The sequence below is a fragment of the Halictus rubicundus genome, chromosome 10 (genome assembly GCF_050948215.1).
Source record: "Halictus rubicundus isolate RS-2024b chromosome 10, iyHalRubi1_principal, whole genome shotgun sequence".
Lineage (NCBI taxonomy): Eukaryota > Metazoa > Arthropoda > Insecta > Hymenoptera > Halictidae > Halictus > Halictus rubicundus.
This window is the reverse complement of record NC_135158.1, coordinates 13134576-13156469: the sequence shown is the minus strand read 5'-3', so window position 1 is coordinate 13156469 and position 21894 is coordinate 13134576. Positions and strand designations below refer to the sequence as shown.

At 39.1% G+C, this 21894-nt stretch overlaps 5 protein-coding genes across 8 annotated transcripts in view; 4 read left to right on the top strand and 1 right to left on the bottom strand.

The window, feature by feature from the left end:
- Positions 1-123: 123 nt before the first annotated feature.
- On the top strand, positions 124-5257 carry Dhx15 (DEAH-box helicase 15). Its single transcript, XM_076795150.1, has 9 exons — positions 124-295; positions 888-1240; positions 1326-2017; positions 2095-2325; positions 2408-2627; positions 2820-2942; positions 3023-3213; positions 3374-3536; positions 3608-5257. The coding sequence occupies exons 1-9, from the start codon at positions 246-248 to the stop codon at positions 3733-3735; spliced, it is 2151 nt and encodes a 716-aa protein (XP_076651265.1). The 5' UTR covers positions 124-245; the 3' UTR covers positions 3736-5257.
- Positions 5258-5400: 143 nt separating this feature from the next.
- Roe1 (grpE protein homolog, mitochondrial Roe1) lies at positions 5401-7127 on the top strand. Its single transcript, XM_076795152.1, has 4 exons — positions 5401-5732; positions 6097-6511; positions 6594-6677; positions 6768-7127. Exons 1-4 carry the CDS (start codon positions 5644-5646, stop codon positions 6873-6875), a joined length of 696 nt encoding a protein of 231 aa, XP_076651267.1. The 5' UTR covers positions 5401-5643; the 3' UTR covers positions 6876-7127.
- Positions 7128-7452: 325 nt separating this feature from the next.
- Positions 7453-11581, bottom strand: Mlh1 (DNA mismatch repair ATPase Mlh1). 4 transcript variants are annotated; one of them, XM_076795148.1, is made up of 10 exons: positions 11483-11581; positions 10437-10583; positions 10302-10365; positions 10035-10234; positions 9736-9964; positions 9465-9666; positions 8241-9399; positions 8105-8168; positions 7818-8016; positions 7453-7752 (listed from the first exon to the last, which is right to left on the bottom strand). In XM_076795148.1, exons 2-10 carry the CDS (start codon positions 10547-10549, stop codon positions 7460-7462), a joined length of 2523 nt encoding a protein of 840 aa, XP_076651263.1. In that variant the 5' UTR covers positions 10550-10583; positions 11483-11581; the 3' UTR covers positions 7453-7459. The 4 variants fall into 4 exon arrangements, with proteins under 4 accessions (XP_076651263.1, XP_076651261.1, XP_076651262.1 ...); XM_076795146.1 differs by lacking the exon at positions 11483-11581 and adding an exon at positions 11044-11113; XM_076795147.1 differs by lacking the exon at positions 11483-11581 and adding an exon at positions 10858-10990.
- On the top strand, positions 11168-16168 carry Taf1b (TATA box-binding protein-associated factor RNA polymerase I subunit B). The gene is made up of 9 exons (XM_076795144.1): positions 11168-11302; positions 11364-11454; positions 11515-11861; positions 11946-12082; positions 12139-12354; positions 12416-12645; positions 12717-12909; positions 14398-14838; positions 14921-16168. Exons 1-9 carry the CDS (start codon positions 11216-11218, stop codon positions 16062-16064), a joined length of 2886 nt encoding a protein of 961 aa, XP_076651259.1. The 5' UTR covers positions 11168-11215; the 3' UTR covers positions 16065-16168.
- A 530-nt stretch (positions 16169-16698) lies between these two features.
- Tws (protein phosphatase 2 regulatory subunit tws) overlaps positions 16699-21894 on the top strand; it is a 44285-nt gene continuing 39089 nt past the window's right edge. The window contains exon 1 of the mRNA XM_076794880.1: positions 16699-17145. The gene's annotated coding sequence lies outside the window, so the exon portion shown is untranslated. The remainder of the gene's footprint in view (positions 17146-21894) is intronic.

Below are 21894 nucleotides of genomic sequence, written 5' to 3'. Positions count from 1 at the left end.
GATCGGAATGAATTAATTTTAAACACAATACGATACGATTACACGAAGTTCATTCACGTTTTTAAATTGTCCGCGCGAAAAGTACGTTATGGCGCCATGATTCTTTGTAACGCCGAACGCGCCATCTCTCGTTAATTTTCCCGAATACGATTACAGGAAGCTGTAACCAGTTTGCCATTTTGTGACGCCGTGTGTGGAGTTCGTAAACAGATTTTGCTTTTCTTGCCTGCGGACGGACAAGAATTATGTCAAAACGGAGGATCGAGGTTGTGGATCCGTACGTTAAACGGAAGACGTGAGTGAATTATCATACGTACAATCACGGGATTCGAGACATTCGACAAAATATACTGCCATGTGCATTGTTACAAGTTTTTTCAATGCTATCGGGAATCTTATTCAATGACTCTCGTACCCGCGGAATAGTTCCTCTCGAAGGATCATATTTATTGTTAACAGCAACGCGACGGAATATTTCTCTCGAATTCGCGTTTCTATATCATGCTGCGAATCTTTACTGTTGCTGTTGACTTGTTTGGTCAACTCAGGTGTAAAGGTTCTCAACTGAATTTCCTACTGTGTGATTCAGTGTTACGATTAACAATCTTACGCGAAGTATTCCACCTAAGCGATTTTAACGAACATTTACACGTATCGTTTACCTGTTGAGAAATCGATTGTAACTACATACGGATGACATTACGTCGAAAACTGAAATACCGTTGTTTTCCGTGAATCTGGTTCTCATAACCAATCAAGTGTTCTCAACTATCGTCGCTCGATTTCGTGATGGTGGTGTAAACATTATACCAAGACAATGATTGGAGATAATTGTCCGTACCGTTGAAACTTGTTAAATATTTATTTGGATATTTGTTATGTCGCAGAGATGGCTCGACATCCAACAGCACAACCGTACCATCAACAGCACCGAAAAGTCAGGTTCAATTGAACCCTTACACTGGCCTGCCCTATACACCAAGATTTCATGAATTTTATAAAAAGCGGATCACCTTACCAGTGTTCGAGTACCGTGCTGATTTTATGAGGCTATTGGCTCAGCATCAATGTATTGTACTTGTCGGTGAAACAGGATCAGGTAAAACAACACAGATACCACAATGGTGCGTGGAGTATTCAAAGTGTATCGGCATCAAGGGTGTTGCCTGTACACAACCAAGAAGAGTGGCAGCTATGTCTGTCGCGCAGAGAGTTTCAGAGGAAATGGATGTTGCGTTAGGTAAATTGACTGCTCAGAAATCTGCCAGAAGCTATGGTCTAATAAATATTTCACAATTTCCTAAACTATACATTATTTTGAACAGGTCAGGAAGTGGGGTACAGTATTCGTTTCGAGGATTGCAGTTCTCTAAGAACGGTATTGAAGTACATGACTGACGGTATGCTTCTTCGCGAAGGCATGTCAGATCCAATGCTAGACGCATACCAAGTGATACTGTTGGACGAAGCTCACGAAAGGACTTTGGCCACGGATTTGCTGATGGGTGTGTTGAAAGAAGTGATTAAACAGAGACCAGACTTGAAGCTTGTGATTATGAGTGCAACATTAGATGCTGGGAAATTCCAACAGTATTTTGATGCACCTTTAATGAATGTACCTGGCAGAACGCATCCCGTCGAGATTTTTTATACACCCGAACCTGAAAGAGATTATTTAGAAGCAGCTATCAGGACTGTTATTCAGATACACATGTGCGAGGATGTAGCAGGAGATTTGTTACTATTTTTAACTGGTCAAGAGGAGATCGAGGAAGCATGTAAGAGAATCAAGAGAGAAATGGATAATCTAGGTCCGGAAGTAGGCGAGCTAAAATGCATACCGTTATACTCCACACTGCCTCCGAATCTCCAACAGAGAATATTCGAACCTGCACCGCCGATAAAACAAAACGGTGCGATCGGTAGAAAAGTAGTAGTCTCGACCAACATTGCAGAAACATCGTTAACTATCGACGGTGTCGTCTTCGTAATAGATCCTGGTTTCGCGAAACAGAAGGTGAACGTTCGCATACATCTCTCGCTTTGCGAGAAAAATATTCTTCTCTTGTAATAATTGTTATATTCTTTTAACAGGTGTACAATCCCAGAATTCGCGTGGAATCCCTTCTAGTATCGCCTATTAGCAAAGCTTCTGCTCAACAGAGAGCGGGTAGAGCCGGTCGTACAAGACCTGGCAAATGTTTCCGACTATACACAGAGAAAGCATACAAGAACGAGATGCTAGAAAATACTTATCCCGAGATATTGAGGTCGAATCTCGGCAGTGTTGTACTGCAACTGAAGAAGCTTGGTATCGATGATCTGGTACATATGGAAATTTAGCTTCCGATGTTGCACAAGATGTTAAATGGAATCACCTAAATAAAGGAGATACTGTGTGTTGTAGGTTCACTTTGATTTCATGGATCCTCCCGCGCCTGAAACACTTATGAGAGCTCTGGAACTTTTGAATTATTTGGCCGCATTAGACGACGACGGAAACCTAACAGATTTGGGGGCTGTGATGGCAGAATTTCCACTGGATCCACAACTAGCGAAAATGCTAATCGCATCTTGCAATCATAACTGCAGTAATGAGATTCTTAGCATTACTGCTATGCTTTCAGGTAACGTATGAGTAAGAATATTCTGTATTTTATATTTTTTTTCTCTCGAGAAACAATATTAGGTTCATAATTCGCTTTCTGTATTTATTTCTTTTACATTGAAATGTTGTTAATACAATAAAAGCTATTAAGAAAAAGTCAGGTTCGTGGTAAGGTAACGTGGTTTTATATTGATGATTGATATTGTATTAGTCCCACAGTGTTTTGTGAGGCCAAATGAATCGAAGAAGGCTGCGGACGATGCAAAAATGCGGTTCGCGCACATAGACGGTGATCACTTGACGCTGTTGAACGTGTATCACGCTTTCAAGCAAAGTAAGTATCGAGTGAATAATCAAGTTATGTAAGCCTACGTGTGTATTAAATCTTGGCTTCAACGGCCTTCTTTCTCGCAGACTTCGAAGACCCACAATGGTGTTACGATAACTTCGTCAATTACCGATCTTTGAAAAGCGGCGACAATGTAAGGCAACAGTTGAGCCGAATCATGGATAGATTTTCTTTAAAACGTACCTCGACGGATTTTACATCAAAAGATTATTATATTAATATCAGAAAAGCACTGGTGAACGGCTTCTTCATGCAGGTATTGTCTTCGGTTGTAATTACTACCTCTGGCAGAAAATATGTGGTCGAAATCGTGGATGTGATGGTTGATGGTTGACCTAAATAAATTCTGCCAGGTGTTGTAGTGTTCAACAGAATAAAATGTACGCTACTATTTATTTTCTCTTGTTTGCATACAGGTTGCTCACTTGGAGAGAACTGGTCATTATTTAACCATCAAAGATAATCAAATTGTACAGCTTCATCCGAGCAGTTGTTTAGATCACAAGCCTGAGTGGGTGATCTATAACGAGTTCGTGCTTACGACTAAAAATTATATTAGAACAGTCACTGACATCAAACGTGAGTATTTAAATCGCTGTTGTATCCTACGCGGAACTGCAAATAAATATTAATATTTTTATTCTTCACAGCCGATTGGTTGCTAAAAATAGCGCCGCAATATTATGAGTTACAAAACTTTCCACAATGCGAAGCAAAGAGACAATTGGAGGTGATCCAAGCGAAGTTAGACTCGAAACAGTATCAAGAAGGATTCTAACCCTTATATATTTTAGATATTTTCAAAAATGATGTCAAACGGTTGATAATGTGTGATCGGCTCCGTTTTTGGTATTATGCCTGACATACACATACACACACACACATATATATATATATATAATACGTACAACACCATCACACGTATACACTCACTTAACAGACAAACAGTTTTTTTCGAACAGAAAGCCAAAATACTGAACGTTTTGAGGCACATCCGAAAAGGGTAGTTAACTACTCCGCAACTTTCACTTTAATATGTAAAGATAAAAGACAAGTCTTAATGAACATTTCTAGTTTTGTACAAGCTTCAAAGACTTGTACGTTTTTTAGATCGTGTGCCGAGGAACTTCTTAAAGTATTTGTAGACCTCGATTTATCCCCCGAACGTAATGCAAACGAGACGAAAAAAATTGACGTTTAATCTGCTAGAGGCACGCGAAAGACATATATAGTTGGTTGATAAATGATTTATTTATGTACATTAAAAAAAAATGTGTAGCGGTTAAGTAATTTTACCAGTAGAGTTTGTTGAATCGACGTTTGCACACTTGGAATGTAATACTAGATAAAAATAGATTAATTTTTGTATTAAATGTTGAACATGATACGCTAATCAAGACGCGTACAATGCCTGATCACGGATAATTGAAGGGCAACGACTACACAGAATTATTGATACAAATTATGTTTCTTCATTTTAAAAACCAAACAAAGATAGTGCTGTTTTACGTGTTACGTATTCCACTCTTTTTTTTTTCTTTTTGATAAGTACGTACAGTCAAGTGCATCGTATATATTTATTGTGATTGTAATGGAACTAAGCGACTTGCCACCATGCATTCATTTTCGTTTATAAGCGACACAGCAACGTCGTTACTCTGATTTCACACGAAGAAAGGAAATAATTACGATGAAACACGGATAAGAGAAATCGTGATGTTAACAGATATTTTAAAGAGAACTACACGTAATAGATTTACAAGAAGCGAATCAAATTATTCTTATTTATGGATATAAGCATAATAGAAATGATAAACCAATTCTTCAGGAAAACTAACTTTACTGACCAACTTCTAAGATTGTATGCATACTTAACAGAACTCTGAATTTCCCAGCTTATCATTAGACTGCGGATTTTGTGCATTTATAGTATTTTTGATCCTTTGAAACTTAACATAGAAAAATGTTTCGCAGTAAAGAAAATTTTTCCGATTCCTTGTTCTATAAATTTGTGCTTGTAAACATATGTTTTAGCATAAAGATTCGCAGTCCACTTACTTATAGCATCGAGAAATTCAAGTAGTATCAGAAAATCGCTGTGAAATGAATTGTTTGCTACCGGAGATGCGGTTCCGCTCGTTTTAACGTATTCAGTGATTATTTTAATTTTTGTAAATAAAAATTACACAGGTATTGAAAAGAGAATACGCATATACAGAAACCACAGAATTAACAATCGCGAACAGTTTTCATTGTATTGTATCACTTCATTCCAATAAAACATTGAAAATATCACGAGTCGAATGAACAATCGTTAATAAATATACAGTAGGAAATATAATAGCATTATTATAGTGTGTGTGTGTATATATATGAGGGAAATGAAACAAAAGTTTTCTAGAATTTGTTCGTAAGAAATCGAAACGTACATAGTTTCATTTTCGTTTGGCACCGTAAACTTAAAACGAACAATATATATTTTTACAATTCGTATTCTTAGAGGTGAAAATGTTGAACATTGAAATACGTTTACGTAACCAGGAGAAATGTTATGTAGCGTCGTATTGCTATGTTCATTGAGCAGGAAAAAACGTTTGAGAACCACTGAGAAAGCACGAGGATCGCAGCGATTCACAGCGATTTCATCATTCATCGATCTCACTGTTTTTTCGTGAAATTCCGAAGAATGGCATCGATTGTGGCACCGGTTGCACTAAGAATTACTCGTATCACGGTTGACAGTTTGCACAATATCAATAAAAATATTTTACTTAGGTAAGGCATAGCGTTCCATAATTTGTTATGATGCCAAAACGCGTGTACAATTCGACACACGTTTTGCAACTTGCATGTAGAGGTTAGGATTATTAAGTCACGCTTATTCTTTTCCTGATCGTATTATTATAGATTTGTATAATAAAACAGTGATATACGTAACGAAATCTATCTTTGTTACTTTGCGTTTTATCTTCCAAAATATTGTTACGGGATTGTCGCAATGGAAACCGACTTTAATGTTTTATCAACCTCTTGCCCTATGATTTATTTTGCAACTACAGTAATTAGAACTTCTTTATCGTTAATAATTTCCTATATTCGTTACATAAATTGTTAATAATCGTTCTGTGTTGATTTATAGGTTATCCCAACAATCATATATTTCGCGGCAAGCACACGAATACAGTACGATTACAGAAGAAAAGAAGTCTGATAATACCCCGTTGTCGGAGACCGCGGAAAATGAGAAAAAATTGAGAGCTGATCTGGAACTCATTAACAAAGAATTGACAGAGTTGAGAAGTAACAAGTGCGAATTAGAGGACAAATACAAAAGGGCGCTCGCAGATGGAGAGAATCTTAGGATTAGATTAATGAAACAAATCGATGATGCGAAATTATTTGGTATTCAAAGTTTCTGTAAAGATCTCTTAGACGTAGCTGATATCTTGGGCAAAGCTACAGAGAGTGTACCAAAAAATGAATTGACAAACGAGAATCCACATTTAAAGACATTGTACGAGGGTTTACGGATGACTGAAGCACAGCTACATAAAGTAAACAATAAACTATAATAGCATCAATTATGTACATTAAAAGAAAATATTGTATGTGTTACTATGAAATGATTCTTTATAGGTATTTAAGAAGCATGGTCTAATATCGCTGAATCCAATGAATGAAAAGTTTGATCCTAATCAACACGAAGCATTATTTCAACAGGTAAGAATAGTCTTTGTCACATATATTGAAATCTTAGTTTATTCTTTGATACTATATTTATAGTTCTAACGAAAAAACATTTCTACATAGGAAGTTGAAGGTAAAGAGCCAGGGACAATTGTAGTTGTATCTAAACTGGGATATAAATTGCACGAACGAGTTGTGAGACCAGCATTAGTTGGTGTTGCTAAAGGATAATTTATTATTTTGTATAAATTAATTGAGAAAAAGGAAAAAGGACACAATCCTTAGCATCCAGACACTATCCATTTGACTAAGATGTTAATGGCAATATGATAACTAAAATTGAAATGTAAACTACAGAAAGTGAATGTTATAAATGAATACTGAAAGTGAGCAGAATATACTGAATTCCTGATAAGTATATTTGTTCTCACCAAGATTTAGTTATTAATTGATCGTTTAAAAATAAATGTAACATAATTTTGATGGTTGTTTGATTACTGCACATAGATTTATGTATATATATAATTATATGCATACTTAAAATCATCATTCCTTTTATTGTACTGTCTTTTGTATCTGTTACATTTCATTACGAAAATATAACTGAAATGTATCTGTGAGTTTAATTAGTAATTAAAATTATCATCTTGCAGGCTGACTATAACACTTGTCAAGGATAAAATCATTTTCGCAAACATTTTAGTACTGCTCACACGTTCGTCTCGCAAGCAAGAGAAATAGTTATCTGTAATTTACTTTGTAAAATAAACTGTACAAATGTCATTAAAAAAAAAAATTGAACTTACGAACATGGTCTAACATCTTTCGAAAACTTTGTACAAATCGGGCAAGTTGGCTATCTGCAATATCGTTGAGTCGTGTGCAAAATGTTTAGGAGGAAGTAAACTCTCTTTAATCGCAGAATATAAAACATGTTCTGTAATGTACTTCCAGTCGTGAGCGTTATGCATGGGATTCATTTGACTGTAGTACATCGCAGTTTCTCTGCAGAAACTTTTGAAACAAGCTTGCTCCCCTGACCACTCGACTTCGGTTGCCAAACGTAGTATATACAGAGGAAGGCCAGCTTCATACGGAAAATATTTCTCTGAAAGAAAATGAAAATAAACGATGGATTATATTTCGACGGTAGTTTTATCAAAGTATTTATACCTAATAGCACTGGCAAAGATTTCAGATTCCCCCTCTTATCTATGACAATCGAAAAGTATTCCTTTAACATATCTGCCTTCTCGAACAAGAGTTCTTTAACGCTTGTTGCTAGGTCTTCTTTTTTCCCATCATCTTCCGTCCAGCCAGCCTCACTACTCTCCAGTCCTAACAAAGCTAATTCATACACAGGGATTGGATCCTAAAAATAAGTAAAAGTTGATACGCAAAACAGTTTTTAATGTGGGTACTCGTAGATCCCATAGCAAGAGCATGCTCTTAACACTTACAGAGAATTTAATAACACCGTAGTTTGCAAAGTCATACAGCATAATTTCGTAAAACAGTTCCTCTCTAAAATACAGGAGTATATATAATTATTTTTGCAATTTCTTACAGTTTTATAATTTCTAAAAGTTTTCTCACGCTAATTTCTTTGTGTTGCAAAGATATAAATTCACTCCACTCTGAATGAGTGCAGAACGTTCATCGATGCAACCTACAAAAATTAGGTCCGACAAGATTTGTTTCAATCCTTCGTGCAATTCGTTCTCCACTTCTTGCCGCAACTTTAACACACTCGTTAGTTTCACTTCTCTTCTGAAATTATTTATCGAATAAGATTTGAACTCGTGACTACTTTTAGTGTTAGCAGTCTTATTACTACCAGTTTCCATTGGTTCGTGTGATTCCAGTGAGTCTACATTAGGTTGATTATCAGTCTTATTTATTTCTGTTTCGTCCTTAGAAGGACTAGGTTTTTCTGCAGATTTATTTCCGAAATATTGGTATACTTGTTTACGTGCCTTGTCTGCAATTTCATCAATGCACTTTTCTTGTTGTATGGACTCGTTTGCTGTATTATTTAGATCTTCAAAGCTATCTAGAAGGGTACTGTCTAGATTTCTTTGATTTTCATTACTGTCAAATGTGGAGGAGATTATATTATCAGGTTTTACTAATTCTGATAATGTAGACTGACTGGGTTCATTTATTATATTACTCCATGGTGTATTTGGTACTGCTGTTTTTAATTCCTCTATAGATGACAATTTAATTGGTGTTGATTGTATCTCGTCTGTCTTTTCTAGATCCTTATTATCTCTTTTCAACTCGTTTACTTTGTCGAGTAGAGAATTATTTTCAGGCTGATCAGGCTGTAAAGTATCATCGTTTCTAGCATGTTTCATTGTTGCATGAGTAGTAAAATTGAACTTATCCAATTTCTGATCAGACGAGTCGGTTCTAATCATTTCCTGGGGACGAATTTTCTTTGTTTTATCAGTGCTTTCCTTTTCATATTCTGGCAAAATTTCCTTCAAGACTTCTTTAGTAATATCGGCCTTCGGTAATCTTGCTTGCAAATAAAATGTTCTGGAAGCACTGTTTCCAGATAATTTCTCATCCAGAGCAAATTTCATTCTTTCAATGATAGAATTTTCGTGTAGAAATCGAACTTCGTGTTTGGTTGGATGTACATTTACATCAACATTTTGTGGATCGATTTCCAAAGAGATGTAACACCAAGGGTGGGTCTTTTTCGGAAGATAGAAAGAGTACAGCTCTTCCAACATTTTCCGAATTGCTGAAATCGAACGCTTATAAATTTCATTGTACAAAAGAGGCTTGATTGAACATTCTGAAACTTACAAGAGGATTCGACCAATCTATTATTAATGAACAGGAGTAATGTCATCCTTTTATTCTTGTAATTCGGATTTGTTATTAACGCCTGCATTTTGAATTTGTAAGCCTCATCTGTGTGGTTAACTTCCATTAAGTCTCTGAAGACAGGGTTACCATAAAGTAACCTTGTATTGCTCATCTTTGTGGAATTATGGGGCGTTCTGACCTAATAATGTGGATCATATTAATATGATAATGTTCATATAAATTTATATTTGATTTCTGTTTATAATACCTGAGGTGTTATTTCACCAGCTTTCTTTAATACAAATCCTACAGCTGGATTATGTACTGCATACTTTGTGACTACATCTGTAATTTTGTTGAACTCCTCAGTTACGTTTGATAGAGCCTTCCTTCTTGTTGCAACATTATAGAACAAGTTCTCTATTGTTATTGTGGTTCCTTGGTTTCCAGCACATGGTTTCGGTGGGGCTTTCAGTTTGCTATCAATGTAAGATGCCCTAATACAAGATAAGAAGCTTAATGAAAGAACAATTTAGGTGTGACCATTTATACATAAAAGCTGCATACTTATAAGCACATTTTTCATCGGCTGTTTTTGTTGTAATTGTTAAGAGTGCAATGTGGCTGATACTAGCCAGTGCTTCTCCCCGAAATCCAAAAGTTGATATAGATTGAAGATCTTCGAATGTTTGTAGTTTACTCGTTGTAAATCGTTCGCAAACGATTTCCATGTCATCTTTTCTGATCCCTGTACCATTGTCTTGTATCTGATAAAAACAACAAACGATACATTTTCTACAATCGTTTTTCGACGTAAATTGTACTAACAAATACCTGTAATAATTTCAAACCGCCTTCCTTCGCAAGGATTTGAATGTTAGTCGATTTTGCATCGAGACTAAAATGTTTATAATGAATGAATATCAGCGAATAATCATACGAGACAGTGTACGGTTTTGAATCTCTAACCTGTTCTCGATTAATTCTTTTAGAGCATTCGCCGGCCTTTGAATTACTTCACCAGCTGCAATTCTGTTTACCACAACTTCGTCTAATTTTTTTATTTTCCCTGGTACATTCATGTCAGATCACACGATATTCAATTTTCGGTCGGAACTACAAGCAAATATCTGCGATCGAATTACTGCGATAGATTATTTCATAACATGAATGATTGTTATATTAAATAAAATACAAAGTAATGAAATGAAGCACAAAAGGAAGAATAATAATAAAAATTGGAAAGGAAATGCTTTCTCTAATTTTGCTAGAACTACATACGCCGCACTATTGTGCAAATACATTGAATTTTGTTTTCGCGCCAAAATATGGAATATGTATACAAAGGTGAAGGAAGATGATGATGACGTCATAATTTTTGTGTTCGAACATTTATTTTAATAATGCTGCATTGTTTATCAAAGGCACTTTAATACACATTGTGCATTAACAATTGTAAATCGTGACGCGTTTAATTAATAATTCTTGCATTAGCAATTTGAATATTTAAAATATTCAGTGTTGCCATCTACGGTAAAATGCACAAACTACTTGCCAATTAGTATCATATTCTTACCGCTAGATATTGCTACTTTCCCCTTTCGCGGAAATAATGCCACTGGTTTCGTATTAGCCGCCATAGTTTGGTTCACCACGCGGGTTTTACTTGAAATGAATAATATAACCTGTTGGCGGAAAAGCACTGCGAAGCTTTGTTTCGTGCACGTGTTAACAGTTTGACGGAAAGAATGCAACAGTGCAAGCTTTGTGGTAGTGCAGATTTTTATAAGGAAGCAGGATATTTTTTCTGCCAAACCTGTCAAACACAAAACGAGGTACGACAATGTCATTTTCTCTCTCGAAAGGCTAGATTTTTAACTATGGTGCTTTGCACAGGATATCAGGGAGGAGGTTCTCGAATTACGAATAGACAATTCAACTAGATTACGAAAAACAAGGATCAGACAGCTAAGATCTCAGGGCTCAGGTAAAATATCATTTTTTAACTCACTAACCAGTGGTTGTTAACATATATTTTGATTTCCAGGTGAGGAGCTTGGATGGACCTCATGGGAGTTGTACAATTTCATTTTAATTGGACTAACAAACGAACTTATAGAACTTGGGGCTCCGGCAGATCTGAAACTAACAGTATTACAATTATGGGCAACATATTTAGGAAAGTTAGAAGTTGCATTCATTTCAACAAAGAGGAAATGTGTGCCGAAATTGGCTAAAAGATACAACAAAAGGGATGCAGAAATTATTTATGGTAAAATACAGTTACAAAAAAGGAAGAGAAAACGTAGAAAGACTGGCAGCAGTACAAATACTTCTATGGTATCTGGTAATCAAAGCGAGGGAAGTTCTATGCGAGAACTTAGTAAAAATAAAGTAAGTAATTTGGATTTTATGCATTTATAGTATGTACAGGCGTTATACTGTATGTATATATATGTATTGTTCAAATTTTTTCAGAGACTCTTAATAAATGCAGAGTATGATAGGTTTCTTCAATCTCAAGCTAGTTCCGAAGGTGATGGCCTTAGTACGTTCACTCAGAGTGCATACAGCGTTCAATCCAGTTCAGTAAAGTCTTCAGACAATGAGGGAAGGTAAGTGTTCCTCAAATTGTTCTTAACAACAATTGTACAATGTTGTATCTTTTCAGAGTGCAATTCAGTTCCCATGCTAAAGAGGAAACAAGGAAAATTAAGAAGCTGTCCAAAAATGTACCCAGGAATAAAAGAGTTAGTTATAAGGCAAAACACATAAGTACTCAGTACAAAATAGGACCCCATGTAATCACACCTATGAGACTATGGGCGATCATATATCTAGCTCTTAGGATACATAATCAACCCATTCAATTAGGAGATATGCTCAGGTATATAATACAAAATATTCACATTATTATTGTTCTTAATTACAGTTTTTTCCGGTTACAGATATGGTAGGGAGGGGCATTTATCTTATTATAAACTGGACCATTTACTGCCACCAGAAGTGTCTTTATCGAAGAGCGAGATAAATTTTTTGACGCAAAATGTGGAAATTACTCATAGAGGAATGAGACGTCTTACCGCGGGTATAGCAAAGTTTCTTCATGTTTGGGATGTAACATGTCCAGATCTTTTGCCACTGGTTCATAGATACTGTCAAGAGATGGGATTACCAAGTACCTAAAATATTTTCATTAGCTACATGCTTTTAATGTATAATTTGTTTTTAACAATTTTATATTTTTAGAAGGTATACAGTTGTACACTGAAAGACTGATAGCTCTCACTGCTCCAAGGATGACATTCACCATAGAGAAATCATACATTCCAAACTACGAGGGACGTGCAATGGCATTCATCATCGTTGTATTGAAAACGTTGTTTGCACTGGACGACGTAACTGAGTATCAGATTAGCAGGATATCAGAAAAAATCAATAGGTGAGTGAAAAAAAAAAGTGAATGTCTACTTGTCTGTCAGATTATATTTCATGTATCGAACCTCAAAATCCAGAATTATATTATCAGCCCCTTTTGTAAAAAATATTTTCGGTTCTTTTGTACATTTCGTAACAAAATGCAGCTTGAAAGCTATTGTTCTCAATTAGAACCGTATAAACACAACCTGCACTGTGATACATCAATTAATGTAAATAGAAGATTAGGGGCCAGGGAATGCAGATGTTACGAGAACAATTATCCGTGCATAATCGTACACGGAGGTGCAGGGGATTTTAATGACGATATAATCATCGAAAAAATAACAGGTTGTAAAAAAGCTGCCATAAATGGATACAAGAAATTACTACACGGCGAGAGTTCGATAGACGCTGTAGAGGCTGCTCTATGGTGGTTGGAATGCGACGAGTTTTACAATTGTAGTTATGGGTCTGTATTAAACGAAAGAGGTATTATAATCCTAGAACTATAAATTACGCGGTAGCTGCAATGCAACATCGGAAATGTATATTTTACATACCAATGCACTCGATGCAGGACAAGTGCAAATGGAGGCAAGCTTGATGGACGGCTTATCGTTTAAGTGCGGATCGGTAGCAGCCGTGTCAGACATAGAGCACCCTATATCGCTTGCAAAATACGTGCTGCACAATTTCCCGAATGCAATTTTTGTGGGTGAAGGAGCCAAGAATTTAGCAAAGTATGCTGGTTTAAATTGGATATCCGAGGGGAACATGGTAGCACCGTTGGCACGATTAGAGTTGTCGGAAGAGGACGAAAAAAATGACATAGACAATCTAAGTTTACTAGGAGACGATATGGTAACAAGTAAATAAGTTGCCAATGATATACATACTACTCGTCTACATATTTAGAAGGGTGGACAAGCGGTTTGGGAGAAACAGTATATTTATTTAGCTACCATTTGTAGACAGTAATGACACCGTCGGTTGCATAGCGTACGATGGACGCAGCATTGTTGTTGGCAGTACGACAGGTGGTCTGAACAAAACATTAGTAGGAAGAGTAGGGGACACTCCGATGTTGGGTTGTGGAGTTTATGCAACTAGGAACGCAGGTTGTTCTGTGTCAGGACACGGAGAGACTCTAATGAAACTGGGATTATCGCGAGTCATCGTGGAGGATATTGAACACGGTTTCACCGGGGAGGAGGCTCTGTATAAACACTTCTCTTTCATGTCCCAGAAATTTGATAAAATCGGTGGCGCGGTTGTGCTCGAATCGAATGGTAGTTGGGCGACTTATTTCACTTCCGAAAAAATGCCATACGCGGTGATAGAGAACGATGTGATCACGTCCGGGGCCAGAATACACGAAGAGAGAAGAGAATTGTACAACGATACCACCCAAAATTGCGGCTGCGAATGTCCTGTTGTAATTAAGTTTGCATTGCAGAGAACAAGAAAGTCTTTGCACGTTTTACTAACGCGTTTATATTTTATGTTACAGCATGGCTATTCCACGGGGCCTGCTGAACGAAAAGTTATTTAGTTTTCGAGAATGGCAGGGGTATATCGAGGGCAGGAAAACGATTCTAACGCACTCGCATTTTCCGACGAAAATTAAGTATTGTCCAAACACTCACGGCATAGATGATTTGTACATAAAATTTCTGGAATTTATCACTTCCAAAGCGGACAAGAAGGAATCAGAGATTAAGAATTCGAAACACTGTTTGTCGGAGGAGCTCGTGCACGCCATGACCAGATATATTTGTAATTTAAGTTCCAACGACGGCCCACCGAAAGCGATAGACATTTTCCCACCTTCTTTAACTCCGCTTCGTTCGTATTTGCAATATTTGTTGGATAATCCTCTGTACGACATACCCGCTGTCTTGACAACTGATTTCTTCCGTACGAAAGTAGGCCACATGACAAAACCTGAATCGTAAGTAGTCTGAGGTGATCGTTACGTCGAGTCACAAATAATTTATTTATGGGAAAGATTCTATAATCTGTTTAATTTTCAGTCTTGTACAATTAACGATGCAGTGCGGCATTAAATTAGATATTATAGACTCGCGTTTGCACTTTATCGATAAGATCGTGCCTCCTTTTGAGCAACCAAGAATGCCGAGTGTAGAAGAAATGAAAGAGCTCGTCGACGTAGAAGACGATACGAAGAACGAGCACGTGGAGAGAAATGAAAACGTGAACGATTACGTGTACAGGAAGGTACCGTGTAAAGTGGTGGTTGACGTTCCCAAGGAATTGTATTACAACAGTATTACATCCTCCGTAGAAAATTGTAATGTTAAATCAGAGGATTTTACATTCACGGAAACGCTACCGGATGGTAGACTAGCAATTCCTGACGACAACGGCGACGAAGAGAAGGATGAAGACGCGGATCTACTCCACAGTATTAACAAAAAAGATATAAAATTAGAAAGCAAGTTTCTTGGTCGACACAACTTGAGCTTAACTATAGCGGAAAAGGAAGCCATAGAGAAGCCACAGCTTAGTTCGAGGATGCGCTTCAAGAAAGACAAATTGCAGTTTATGCGAAACCCTAAGGGTCAATTCGTTAAAGGACCTGCCACAATTGTGAAACTTGAAAAACGAAGGGAAGATTCTTTCTCCGAATTAAAAAATTTTAGTTTTAGTAGCTTTGATCAAATAAGTATCACAGATGAGAATTTATTTCTGTCGAACGATATAGATATCAACAACATAGACATAGATAACATAGACATAGACAACGATTTTCTAAAATTGAACGATCCCATAAATCTAAGCGAAATTCCCTTGTTCCGAGACAACAGTTTCGTCTCAACGCCAAAAACCGAGAGTAAGCTGAACGTGAACGACACCAATAGCAGACACCAATTTTTTCGACCCTTCAAGGACTATTGGATGTACCATTGCATCTTCAGCCGCGTGAAACCAAAGAATTTCGCAGTATTCGAAAAATCTTTACCACGAAGCTTTCGTTGGCTGTTGAACGAGTGCTCACTTGCCGTGGAAATGTCTGTGGAAGATCTTTACGAAGAAGTATGTTTAATAGAATCGTATCTCACTCATATTTCAAAGAGTTCGCCCAACGAAGACAGTTGCAGCGACGTGGATTCGGCATCGAAAAATCAATTAAATCTCATTTTGAAGAAGTGGTGACAGGTTGTCATTTCGACGGATAAGGACGACGGTTTTGCACAATGTAACGCTGACAGTGATAAGTTGTAATGTACAGTACAAAAATATATATGAAGTCATTATTCTCATCTTTCTAAATGACTGCATTCAAAGTCTTTCAGTATGTCTCCTCTCTTTCGTTCAAACTCGGCGCCAATTTCAATTAAATTTTGATAAAAATTAACGATCGATAGTTTTCATTGCGTCGTTAAAAATTTTAGTATCACGACAAATGACCCGAGCTCCATACAAAATGTTCGACAATGAATTCACTTCTCGATCATAAAACCTAATTGCTCAATTGAGTAATCAAATTTGAATCGATCAATTGTGCTATGGACATCCTCGTCAAAAATATTCAATAATGAATAGAATCGTAAAAATTAATTGCTCGATCGAATAAAAAATTTAAATCGATCGGTCTCCTGTTCCGTCGGCAAGGTAGGGAGCGACTCGAGTTCTGTAAAACTGCTTTACCGACCGCGGTGGAAGAGTGGTTCGAGTGGTAATAGTGCAGCGATTGGCCGACGGTGGGCATGGGGATCGAGCAACTGTTGCACTCTCTTGTAGGGCCTGTCGGCGGTTCCCGGCGTGTGTGTGTGTGTGTGTTCCTCGTCCCGAGCGAGCCTTGGGCTCGAGGGACGACGCGACGGACCGTTCCGTCAGTAGTAAACACACCAGCTGGCGTGAGGCATTGTCGGATGGCTGTCGTCGTTCCACGATCTCGCCGCCACGGTACGTGGTTCGTGTGTACGATCACGCAGCATTGTGCACAAGTACAACAATCCGGCCGCGTGTGCATCGGCGATCGGCCCTCGAGGAACTCGCACGGGATATTCGTGCATACTTGCGAGTGAAAGACAGTTGATTCCCGTGGTGCCGGAGTGCTGGTCGGCATCGTTGTCGTCCGCGACGTTCCCCGTTATCGAGAGTTTATCCGAAAGTGCCACGGCGTTTCTTGCTCTCTCGCGCGTTCGTTCCACTCGACGTCACACCTGCTCTCCCTGTAGTCCTGGCAATCATTCATCGAGAGAGAGCCGCGCTGTCTCCGCTTCCTGCCATCGTAAGTCTATTTCAAATCTGTTTTAAATTCACGACGGTATCCGGGCCCGATAAATCTCATTCGACAGTCAACCGTTCAGGGTGCTAGTTATTTCTTTCATTAATGCCCAGTGATACTTCCGGTTGGTTAGTGTCTTGTCAGCGTTATTTACCAATGCGACGTAAAGGGGTTGCTATGCAAACGTGTAATGGGCGTCGAAGGGACATGTTCGAAACAGGAGATAGACAAGGATTCGAATGGACCCGGACATCGAGTGTTTACGATGTCGTTCGACATTCCAGTATTTCGATATACGATCAGTCCGTGCGACTCGAAACGAGCGCGTACGACAGATTTTCGAACGTGGTTAGGGTTACTTAACGGGATGTAGTGCGTGCCCGTAATTCGCGACGTCGCGTCATCCCCTCGGAACTGACTTCGTATTAATCGCGTTACATCGCGACGCGTCGGATACATCGATCCCTCTTCACAGCACGTAAGCACTCGATTGTCAATCGTGGTTCGTCTTTCCCGAATTATATTTCGCGGGCGAATCGAACGTTTCGTAGCTTCGTGTTCTTTTTCGCCGGTAGTCATTCTTGAAGAAGCATAACAGGGAATCTTCTATAAATTTTCTCGATGTCGTTGGAGGAACCTGTTGGTCAACTGTCAAAGCAACCCTCCGTCAGTCGTATCTAATACAGTTAACCCTTCTGTAACGCGATTAATTCTCACGGCGTTATAAGAAACTCAGAATTAAATTAAACTCGATACAAATCGAATCGCAATATTTGCTCCGCGTTGTAGAAGGGTTTACCGTATTACGTGTTACACTACGTGTCGATGGACCGTGGAACTTGATGCAAAATTTGTCACAAAAAAGTTTCAGGAAATATGCAGGAATTTTTACCGATTTGCATGCCCTGTGAATGCACAGGGACGCGTAGGCGAGATAGCAGATGCGTCTCGGCTATCGTGTCTGGTCATCGCGGCCCGTTTCTACTTATTGTCGGCAGAAGTGCGCGCGTGGCTGGTCGTTCCTGAAAATGAATTTCTCGCTAGAACTTCGTTCCACCCTTTTCCATTTTATTCTCGGAAAATCGTTCTCCCGATTTCAACAATTAACATATTCGTCCGCGTGCACCGTATGGCGGTACTTATCGTTGGATAAATATTTAACACTAGGTTTACGGAGCACTAAAAATGACTATTTTACATTACTTTGTAAAAATAACATGAATGTATCGATCAAAGTTTGTAGCCATTTTTTAAATAATATATACCCAAAGAAATCAATTTGTTAAATAATTTACAATCTCAATATTCGCAATTTAAAAATATTAGACTCCGTCATTTTGACGGGTCCCGTAAATCTAGCGTTAACAATGCCGTACAACGAGACCCTTGGACCACGGGAGCGGGGTCCACTTAGACCCAACGTATCAGTCAGTTTACGGCAGTGAAATGTTGGGGGCAATGAGCAAGATCACTGCATGTAGAGGAAATGAGCTTAAAAATAATCTAAATAGATCTAGTCAAGAAAAGTCTTGTTTTTAATTTTTAAAGTTTTCATTTAGTAGATTCCGTTTGAAATCGAGTCCAACCCAATATTCTAGTGCAACGTCGAGGAACTTTTCACCCCTAAGCGTCCTCAGCCGTGTTCGCGACTTGTCGGAAGCACCTGACGCGGCATCCTCCGAAGGAAACGACTTACAAAATCGTTTCCCTGTTTCCCTCTCGGACGCGTATCGCAGTTTTTCCTGGCCGTGACAACCGGCCGCAAAAACGGGCGGCTGTATTTCTCGAGCGGATCCGCGAGGTCGCGTGTAAAGAAGACAATTTCACTTCTCCCTTCGCTCTTCAATCCTACGTTTTTACCGATCTACCGGTGTATAAAGAAACGAACGAGTTTACAACACGGGACAACGTCGAATCAGAGATACTCGAAGCTTCCTGGATTCCGGGGATGGTACGGTTCTTATTGTCCGGGGCTTTCGGATCGTAAGTTGCGACGTTCTCGACGAAATTATGGTCGGGCTACGGAAGCTCGTTCGAGAGTTCCCGATACTTATGGACCGAGCCGCGGGAACTCGAATGAAACAGAAAGTAATATACAGTGACTCCCATTAATATTCGGACGCTTTCAAAATCGTATAACTTTGTTAATATTGGACAACGAAGTACAACTTTTCGTACTTTCTCTGCGATTTTAATCAAACATTGTTTCCATATTATGTTGCGAACCAATTGTTCTCACTTCTCAAACAAATTCAAGTAGTATAGGCCAATATTGACAAAGTTATGCGATTTTTAAGAGCGTCCGAATATTAGTGGGAGTCACTGTATATACTCCGGTAACGGGTTATGAACGAAATCGACGTCTCGATGAACTTTGTCAACACGAAATTTTCCAATTTTGTAATATCCAGAGAATCCACGACATTCTTCTGATAAACTGTTTTAATACGCTACATAAATGAGGTACGTTTCATTGAATAAAACTTTTTAGCGGGGTAGGTAAGCAGTGAAACAAATGGCAGCGAACGCGCTAAAGCCTGAACACCGAAGGTTTGCTAAAGTATCGCCTAACCCTAATCGACGAGAGTCTCCAGCAACGGAAGAGACGATGCGAAAACAGAATGGAACGACGAAGGGCTTGTCGGCTGCGCATTGAAAAGTATCGTTCCCCGCGTAATGAACCGTTAAACGGTTCGTCGAACCGTTCCCTTCGACGAGCGATCACGCGTTCCGACGAACATGCATCATCGATTGCACATTGTTAACAAGATGAACGTGGCCGCGGGCCGCGGCGGGCCACTTCGCATTTTTTCCCTGCAACCGGCCGCGGCCGGGTTCCTGCGGTTGACCCAAAACAAAAGACGAGCGTCTGCTTCGTCTCGGAAACACATAACTTTTCTACTCCCCTAAACTCTTCGGTTTTGCTCGTCAGTCAGCAGATAGGTCATTTACTAAAGAACTTACATAACAGATTCAATAACCACGGCTTCTGTACAGATCATTATCTATTGCAGTCGACATTCAACATGTCGAATCGTTCATATTTATTTCAGAAGCATACCTCATAACTCCAATTGCGACGCTTTTAACACGTTGAACGCCACGTCAGTCATATGTGGCTGACGGAATTATTTGTGCAGGTTTTAAAATGAATTTTTACGTTGATATATTCATTGTACTAAACTTAATTAGGATCTGTAACGTGCAAGAAAGTTGGAGGATTACTCAGTATCGTACATTTAAGTTTTTGCAATTTTTATTTCATTAAATAACTTACTTTGATTTTATGGAATTTTTCGGGTTTCTAGTTTGGCGTTCAAAGTGTTAAAATTGAACAGATTATTAGTAGACAAATTTTCTGCAGCAATTACCGGAAGCAGGGACCGAATGAACATTATTTTCATTCTTTCAATCTTTCTGCTTTTTAATGGTTACGGGCAGAAGACATTATTACGTTCATTCTTCGCCAGGATAAATAACCGGTGGTCGATTATGCTTTTCGCATCTATTGTCACGATTAGCGTCTCGAACAGTTCGGCGGGCGTTCTCCTACCAACGCGGCGGCCAATCGAGCGGCCGGAGTCCAGAGTTTCGCGAATGAATATTCAGGTAGAAGATTACGCCACGCGAGAGTGTTGGAAAAACAAAAGACAGAAGGGCCGACGCGTTTTATATTTAGTCTGGCGGCACGCGGGTCGATCGTTCCGACGCGTCTTTCGGGAAACAAACAGTACGTCGCGCGGCGCCCTATTGTTGTGGATCGTCTCTCGTCGTCGTCGATCTTACCCGGAAAAATCTTGGTGGGGACGGTTCTCCGTTAATTGGTGCAGGCAGTTATCGGTGGATCGTACCGGTTAAACGAGCCGACGCGCGATGCATCGAGTCGCCGAATCGTTTACTACGGCTTTCGCGTCACGTGCACACCACTTGCAACAATCTTGTTGAGCCACGACACCGAACAATTTGTCCTCGACTTCAACCCCGAAACCACTATAATTGCATCCCCCTCGGCGCGAACACCTCGGCCGATTCGTCGTTCATTTTTCTCCTCGGCACACAGATAACCAGTAGAGAAGATTTTATGCATTTATGAGAAGAGAACGAGACGGTGAGAATTAAATCAGTAAAAGCGTTGCATAAAGTTCGTTCACATAAATCTATAGAAATAAAAAAATTGTCTGTTCTATTTCTGTCTCTTGTAATGTTACTTCGCATAAAGATCCGCTGCGGATTTTTACAACTGTAGCTGGAGTAAAAATTCCTTTCTTCCTCGAACAACGTTAACAACCGACGCGTTAATTTTCTTAAAAATTTCGATCCGGCCGCTGCTTTAGATTGCAACTACTCGTTCGTCTGATAAATGCGTAAAATCCGTGTACCAACAGTAGAGATAAGTAGCGATCCAACAAGGAGTCTGCGGGTTCTTCGAAACTTGTAAATCGCGAGGGAAGTGGCTCTCGAGTCCGGGGTTATCGAACTTTGGTTTCCATGATTGGGAACGAATTGTTTCGCCGCGTCGTCGCTTCGTGGGAATGATCGCGAGTCTGTTAGCGAAATTTCGAGTGGGAGGGGGGTCGGTTACGAAATATTTATGCCGCGGTTACGGAAACGAGCAGACGGCACTCGAGAGCACAGTGGTACAAGACCTGGCACTCGAATTATCTAGGCCACGGAGTAACTGGCATCCAGCGACGACGACGACGACGACGACGGCGACGACGACGGCGACGACGTCGACGTCGAGCCTCTTAC

What these genes read in the sequence shown, in the direction of transcription:
- Dhx15 (XM_076795150.1), top strand. Translation starts at nt 246, where the DNA reads ATGTCAAAACGGAGGATCGAGGTTGTGGATCCGTACGTTAAACGGAAG. An exon ending in CCGTACGTTAAACGGAAGAC is followed by an intron (nt 296 to 887) that starts GTGAGTGAATTA and finishes GTTATGTCGCAG; the next exon opens with AGATGGCTCGACATCCAACA. An exon ending in GTATCACGCTTTCAAGCAAA is followed by an intron (nt 2,943 to 3,022) that starts GTAAGTATCGAG and finishes TCTTTCTCGCAG; the next exon opens with ACTTCGAAGACCCACAATGG.
- Roe1 (XM_076795152.1), top strand. Translation starts at nt 5,644, where the DNA reads ATGGCATCGATTGTGGCACCGGTTGCACTAAGAATTACTCGTATCACG. An exon ending in AATAAAAATATTTTACTTAG is followed by an intron (nt 5,733 to 6,096) that starts GTAAGGCATAGC and finishes GTTGATTTATAG; the next exon opens with GTTATCCCAACAATCATATA. An exon ending in ACGAAGCATTATTTCAACAG is followed by an intron (nt 6,678 to 6,767) that starts GTAAGAATAGTC and finishes ATTTCTACATAG; the next exon opens with GAAGTTGAAGGTAAAGAGCC.
- Mlh1 (XM_076795148.1), bottom strand. Translation starts at nt 10,549, where the DNA reads ATGAATGTACCAGGGAAAATAAAAAAATTAGACGAAGTTGTGGTAAAC. An exon ending in CTGGTGAAATAACACCTCAG is followed by an intron (nt 9,667 to 9,735) that starts GTATTATAAACA and finishes CCACATTATTAG; the next exon opens with GTCAGAACGCCCCATAATTC. An exon ending in ATCTTTGCCAGTGCTATTAG is followed by an intron (nt 7,753 to 7,817) that starts GTATAAATACTT and finishes ATTTTCTTTCAG; the next exon opens with AGAAATATTTTCCGTATGAA.
- Taf1b (XM_076795144.1), top strand. Translation starts at nt 11,216, where the DNA reads ATGCAACAGTGCAAGCTTTGTGGTAGTGCAGATTTTTATAAGGAAGCA. An exon ending in CCTGTCAAACACAAAACGAG is followed by an intron (nt 11,303 to 11,363) that starts GTACGACAATGT and finishes TGCTTTGCACAG; the next exon opens with GATATCAGGGAGGAGGTTCT. An exon ending in TCAAGAGATGGGATTACCAA is followed by an intron (nt 12,646 to 12,716) that starts GTACCTAAAATA and finishes TTATATTTTTAG; the next exon opens with AAGGTATACAGTTGTACACT.